Consider the following 7,508-nt stretch of genomic DNA (forward strand, 5'->3'; position numbering starts at 1 on the left):
CCCCCCCCCAGCATATCCTGGTTTTCAAGTGGGGTACTTGGTATGCAGAGATAGGGTTAAAGACGGCTGAAGTGGTTTTCCTTTTTCTCTGATATATCTTTAAAATTGATGATGTCAAAATCCAAATTAAAATTAGGAAGTTGGCCTTTTTGATATTTAGCTTTCTCAAATTAATAGAAAAGTTCAAAGAATTTAAACTTTGTTCTGAATCAAGATTTTAGATATCAGATATGTTTAGATTTTTAATAGATGTAAAGTTGGAATTAAAGAACTTTATTTGACTTTCTGGATATTCAAATGAAAGATGAAACATTGAAACTCTAAAACCAAATTTTAGGATTTTACAAGAAAATATGGTTCGGAGTATCAAGATATCTTCTAGTTAAAATATTCAGAATATTTGGATTCAAAAGCGTGTAACTTTTTGGATCTTGATAAATTTTAAGTTATAATCTAAAAAATAATCTGTATTGTCTCAAAAACCGTTATTTAACTTGAACTGGAAATTTAGGATTTTTTATTAAAAAATGAGGTTTTAGTTTCCAAAATTTGACAAAGCTGTTTTTTCTTATATTTAGATATAGGTTTAGTATATATCTAAAATATAAATAGGAAAGCTTTTATGAACCAAAATATTAATAAACTGTATATTAAGAACGATGGCGGGTCTTTATAGAAAAAGTTATTTAACGTTTAGTTTAATATTTGGATAAATTGGATAAATATGAATTTGAAAATTTATTTAGAACAATTTAAAATAGAATGTGACTCGGACCAGAAATTGTTGTGGCTGGCAATGGAGAGATGTTTAGAATCAAACACTTTTTAAAGGATAAAATATTTTCCACATATCTGATTAGATTAAGATTTCAAGGGTACCGTTGTAAATCGGGCATTGTCAACTTTGCACGAAGGGTCACTTGAAATTAAGCTCACAGTCCCTTTAAGGTAAAATTAAAAAGTAAGTTTTTGATACCTTAAAACAATCTTCCAATATTTCATCATTCCTTGGCCTCTACACTGAAATATTGAATAAAAAAAATTAAAATGTATGGAAAATAAGAAATATTATTATTGTTAAGATTTATTTTCACACACATATATAAAATAATATACAGGGTTACCCACACACATATAAATAATATACAGGGTTACCCACACATATATATAAAATAATATACAGGGTTACCCACACACATATATAAAACAATATACAGGGTTACTTACACACATATATAAAATAATATACAGGGTTACCCAAACAGGAGGAGATTTGAGAGACGACTGTCCGAAATTTATACTGTCTGTTCTTGATATTTATTATTCCCTGCAGCTGTTAAATTGTTTTGTTTTTCTTTGCCAAATCATTAAATAGGCCATTTAAAGACCACATTCAATTTGAAATTGTCTTATTTTAAGAGCTGCAGGTCGTCTTTACAGTCTCATCCTTTGTGGGTAAACTCTGTACATAATATGGTGTAGATACTTTAAAATACAAATCAAACTTGATTTTTTAAGCAAGTCAAATAAAAGAATTCTACTTATCCATTTTCTTATTTTATAAACCTCAAGTTTAAAAGCAATCTAGTCAGCTTTAAAAAACATTTTCAGGAGTTTATTCACAGCAATTAAACATGTTGATTCAGGAGTTTATTCACAGCAATTAAACATGTTGATTCAGGAGTTTATTCACTGCAATTAAACATGTTGATTNCCCACACACATATATAAAATAATATACAGGGTACCCACACACATATATATAAAATAATATACAGGGTTACCCACACACATATATAAAATAATATACAGGGTTTAATTACTTTCTTTTAATTAGGACACCAAAATGAAAATTTGGAAAGCTTTCCAAACCAATTTGTAGCTTATGGCCCAACCAATTATTTTTATTTTGTCTGTTCAACTTAAACCACTTTTCGTCGAAACTAAGTAACAGATGTATCTTTAAAAAGAATAGTACCTTGATTTTGAAGCCTGTCTTAGTTGAAAACTGTTCCATATTTGTTGTATTAGTGTACACTCCTACAAATCCAGCTCCATTGGGCTGGGGATTCAACAGAGCAAAGAATATAGCACGTTGGAACAACTATTTAGATAGTTAATATATATAAAGATAGTTAATATATGTTAGGTACTTTCCCAAAGTATTTTTCCTAATTGGCAACATCCGAAATGTGCAATTTCCCAAGCGGCAACTTCCTAAGTCTGGCCTTGCCCCAGCGCTTGCTTGCAGCTAGATTGGGTTAGAATAGGCTGAATATTCTAACCCATCCAAGCTGCAGCGCTCGGCCCCCCATTGCAGCCTGTGGCGCCTGAGAGGGCCTAACCTAACCTTTGGGAAGTTGCCACTTGGGAAATTGTCATTTGGGAAAATGTACATTTGGGAAGTTGCAATGGGGAAATTGCACATTTGGGAAGTTGCCACTTGGGAAATTGTCACTTTGGAAGTCGCCCTTGAGAAATGGCCTATGGGAAAGTATCTAACACCGTATGTATTTGCCACAACTCTGACTTTCTAAATCATATATCTTTGCAACCTATTGTAGTAGAACTTAGATATTTGAAACTTTAACAAAATAATTTAAGACAAAAATATTTACGAATGTATTATTTGCCACAAACTCTAAAAATCTAAATCATATATCTTCTAATAATCTAAACTAGAAATATCTAATGCTTGCACCATCAGGTTGCAAAGATGAAAATATTAGACAAGTTGAATTTGTGGCAATTTGTACATTTTTAACGTGTTTGTTTGCAGCTCTACGATAAAATAAACCACAAAAAAAAAACATAAAATCTGCGATTTTTTTAATAACTTCGTTACTGCAACTTTACCTTAGATTTTTGAAGAACAAAAGTGCCCTTTGATTTGCCTGGTTCCCTACAATTATTCATTCCTGAATCTCCGAGTAAAATCAAGTTATAAAGTAGGTAGTGGTACATAACTGTAGTTTTGAGTAATTAAATACCTTAAGTTATCGTAGATCATACTTAGTTATAAAGTTATAAAGTAGGTAGTGGTACATATGTGTAGTTTTGAGTAATTAAATACCTCAAGTTATCGTAGACCATACTTGAACCATAAACATAAATAAAAAAGTTGAAAAGATATTTTTCAATAAGAAATTTTAGAACTTTTCACAGACACGCTAAACAGTGTCCTGTTTTAATTAATTTTCTCTGATTCCTATTCAGTCGTCGCCATAAATGGAATGCAGACGACTTCTTTATTCAAATTTTGATTGTTAACCCTATCCCGGTCCCGTGGCTATTTTTGTCTAATATAGATTGTGAGGGTGTGTTTTTGACCCCTATGATTTTGACCTTAGAGTTGAAATAGGGTAGTGGGACACATGTCCCTCGTCCCACTTTTTAAGGCCTGATTATTAAAAAAATAGACCTCTAACTTTAATGGTTAGGGTGTAAGGTGTAAGGGAGAATTTTTTAAAAATTAAAAAAGTGTGTCGATAATATTTTCAAAAATAATTTATTTTATTTTTGACAAATATTAACATATGGCACATGTTATTTTATCCATTTTTCAAGGGCTTTTCAAAGCCCTGTAGCTTGATTATGAAAACTGTTATTAACCATTTCCTTTTTTTTGAAACACTGACCCGCCGTTTGACCGTCCTCCACCCTACCCTATGCATCAAAAAAAAATCTAGCAAATATTGTTCAAATCTTGAAAAAGTTTAAGCATTCTAATGTAAACTGTTTTTCAGTAATTCAAAAGAAACCACAAGGGGGGGGGGGGGGAGATAAGGTTACAATTGTAAAATAAACAAAGAGAATCTCTTATTTGACAGCTTTATTTTGTTTCTGACAGCTTTATTTTGTTTGTTGTTGGCCTAGGGGATATAGCTGTAAATGTATGCAGCATTTCTAAGCTAATCTTCTCACTTGGACAAGGAAATTTGTGTAAATAACTAGTTTGTTTTGAATCTTAATAACTGACAAGGGCCGGTCAACCCAGTCCAAAATATATTTTCAATAAAATGTGGAACATCTGCTTTATTTACTCTATAAGGTTTGGCCCATCTTCAACACACAATTTTAAACTTTGTTTCATAATTAAATAGTTCAGATCTGAAAGTTTCAAGACAGATTCCTAAATTGTACCTCACAGTATCACTGCTTTCCCCCCATAAGGATACTTCATCCTGAGAACAATAAATTTTAAGATTACAATACAGGGTAAGGATGAGACTGTAAGGACGACCTGAAACTCTTGAAACATGAAGATATCATGGTTGATTTCAACCTTCTCCCGGCCTTAGATATAGTCTTTTTGTAACTTATTTAATGTTTGAACAAAGAAAGAAATAAAATTTACCAGTTGCAGGGAATCATGAATATAAAGAAACAGACATAATAAATTCTGTACAGTCGTCTCTGAAGTCTCATCCTTTGCGTGCAATCATGCAGTAAGCAAAGCTGCTACTTTTTTATCTGTTCATTATAGTTACTTAAATTAGCATGGATTTCCATGATAAATTCTGCGTTTCCCTTACCATAAGCATGAGACTGTAAAGACGACTTGAAAATATTAAAATATGAATCTTAAAATCTGAAGGTTAAATTAAGTCTTTTCTGCCTTAAATACAGTCTTTTAATGAATACGTTGAACAGTGTTAAGTAATGTGAAAAAGCAGCCTAGGTTGTCGTCTTCCATCAGCAATCAATAAATAATGATGAAAGAAACAAGTTTACAGTTGCAGATAATCATGAATAACAGGAAACAGACAGAAAATTTCCCTTCAGTCGTCTCTGAAGTCGCATACTTTGTGCATAACCCTGTCCTATACCTACCTCTGTAAAATTCTCATTTGTGAAATCGAATAATGTTTCCTCTTCTCTTATATTGGAATCACTTTTACCCACATGCTCAGAAATCTCTTTGGCGTCATCTTCAATTGCGTGGATGTAGTACGCGGCATCCGAGCAGTGCAGACTCAGTAGATAAACTTCAAAACATTAATCAGTAATTTGAGAGAAAAAATGGATACGATACCGGGTGTCCCAATAAACTTGGTACTTTTTATTTCGTCTTTGTAAATATATTTTTAATTAGTATGGGGATGCCAACTGTAAAACATAAATTTTTCATCTGATAACCCTATTTCTGCTGGGAAGGAGGGGGGACAATTCCCCCCCCCCCCTGAGTTTGTTTTACATATCTCAAAAAGTTGAAATTTTCTGACTTTTACCTATAGCTCTCCCTTCAGGTCTAAAACCAGGCTTCTATACTAACTGCCTGAATCCTCAGGCACACTGACTACTTTTTTCTGTAACAAACTAAATCTTTGTTTTGACCCACTTTCACTTGACAGATTTTGATAACTTTAGCTTTTTGGAAAGCCTATGACATAAAAGAAAACTGATTGCACAAGTTTTGCATAGAATATTTTGCAAATTATTTTCAAACAATCCGCCAAAAGAAATTTGCACAATTTAGTTTTTCTTGATTACACTTTCACATCAGGTTATTTAAAATTTTGAAAATATTTTTCCATATTTGAAATGGCATAATAATAGGCTTTTTAACCATATAAAAGCTGGGGGGTCTGAATCTATGTATAGCCTGGGGGGGGCGTTTGGCGCCCCCCCCTAGAAAGAGGCCTTAAAGAATAGGTATAGGGTTGAAATGCATGTTCATAGCACATTTTTTTAAGGCCAGCTCATAGAAAGAAAAATTTGACCGATTAGGGAGGGTTGAAAGAAATGCCTAAAAAAGGGTAAAAAAAATGAAAAAAAATATTTTTTTTTTGTTTTAAGCAAATCTCAAAGTGTGACACATGTTACTACATGCATTTTTCAAGGGCTTTTTAAAAATATAGTTTTTAGATGAGTCTGTAGCTTTAGTCACAAAAAAGTTATAAGCTATTCTAGATTTTTTCGCCCCGTATCCTACCCAGTACCCAGTACTAAATTTAAAGAACAAAAATTTAACAAAGAATCCATTAAATAAATATTCATTAAAACTCACAAAATTTCACGGTGATAGTGTCAAAAATGAGAGTGCTAGGACAAAAACAAGCTACAGGAGGGCGTTTAGGGTTAAAAATTATTATTAGTTTTTGAACATTTTTTTGCAAAAATTTTCACTATAAAACTGGATTTTGCAAAAACTAAATTCAATATTTGCATAGGAGTTGAGTTTTTGCCACAAACTTTGATTTTCTCATCTCTATATCTTTGTAACCCAATGTCGTAGACCCTAGATATTTCAAACTATTAATACTTAAAGATCAAATAAATAAGTTTGAAATATCAAAGGTTTGCGCCATCAGGTTACAAAGATATTGCGATCAGAAGATCTGAGCAAAATCTCAATTCCTTTGATATGATTTTTTTCAGATTCTAAAAGTAGAGCATACGAACTTTCCAATGATGTATCATTTGTCATATTTGGATATTAAACATAGGATTTAGAGAGGGGTCAAATTGAACCTCCCCCCCCCACCCCCAGCGTATCCTAGTTTTCAACTACACCCCAGAAAAGATAGGGTTTAACTGGCATAATCTTGTACTTGGAAAAAGCAGACGTAACTTTATTTTGACCATTGAAATAAGGTTACACTTAATCTTAACAAAGACAATTTCTTATTCTTCTTCAAATGCCCATGTTTATTGGGACACCCTGTGATGATCCAGTAAAAGACACAAACATAGCTTTTTTACTGGTTTTTGCTATAGTGGATTTCCAAAATATTAAAATGATCGAAATTATCTAGAAGCAATATTGTTTAAAAACCATCCCAGAGATCATAATTTTATTGAGTTACCTCAAAAAGGAATTGAGTCTTTGCCACAAATTCAGTTTTTGTAAAACCTATATCATTGCAACCTTATGATGTAAACCTTTGATATTTCAAACTTACATTACTTGATCTAATAGCATTTATAATTTGAAATATTAAAGGTCTACGACATTGGGTTGCAAAGATATTGAAATTAGAAAATCAGAGTTTGTGGCAAAAACTCAATTCCTTAAGACCTGATGGATTTAACCATTTTTTTATGTTTATTGAATACAACGAAGGGCAATTTGAAAATTAAATTTGTCATAACATATTTAGGAAGTTTCAATTTTGATATTTACTTTCTTAAAAAGTGCCTTATTTGTAAAAATAAGCTTGGCAATATTTTAAATTTTCAATATGATAATATTATGTTTACCAGATATAAATGTGATGAAGACCAAACTTCTAAACATTTTATTGTTCTGGTTATTGATGGATTGATGGATTGATGGCTAAAACCAGTAAAAGAAAATGATGAGAAAAAATTCTTGGCATTGTGTCTTAGTCTGGACATTCATTACATATATTCAAGTCAAGGAAGAGAGCTTCAAGTCAAGGAAGAAAGCTTTAAGTCAAGGAAGAGAACTTAAAGTCAATGAAGAGAACTTCAAGTCAAGGAAAAGAGCTTCAAGTTAAGGAAGAAAGCTTCAAGTCAAGAAAGAAAGCTTCAAGTCAAGAAAG

General features: G+C 32.0%; 1 protein-coding gene across 1 annotated transcript in view; it reads right to left on the reverse strand.

The window, feature by feature from the left end:
- Positions 1 to 7,247, reverse strand: part of LOC111714455 (uncharacterized) — a gene marked incomplete in the record, with an annotated part of 9,422 nt that extends 2,175 nt beyond the window's left edge. The window contains 6 exon segments of the mRNA XM_023489560.1: positions 977 to 1,020; positions 1,979 to 2,104; positions 2,857 to 2,902; positions 4,144 to 4,184; positions 4,834 to 4,988; positions 7,204 to 7,247. Coding sequence (XP_023345328.1) covers positions 977 to 1,020; positions 1,979 to 2,104; positions 2,857 to 2,902; positions 4,144 to 4,184; positions 4,834 to 4,988; positions 7,204 to 7,240 — 449 coding nt within the window.
- Positions 7,248 to 7,508: the final 261 nt, after the last annotated feature.

Source organism: Eurytemora carolleeae, unplaced genomic scaffold (assembly GCF_000591075.1).
Source record: "Eurytemora carolleeae unplaced genomic scaffold, Eaff_2.0 scaffold1337, whole genome shotgun sequence".
Classification (NCBI taxonomy): Eukaryota; Metazoa; Arthropoda; class Copepoda; order Calanoida; family Temoridae; genus Eurytemora; species Eurytemora carolleeae.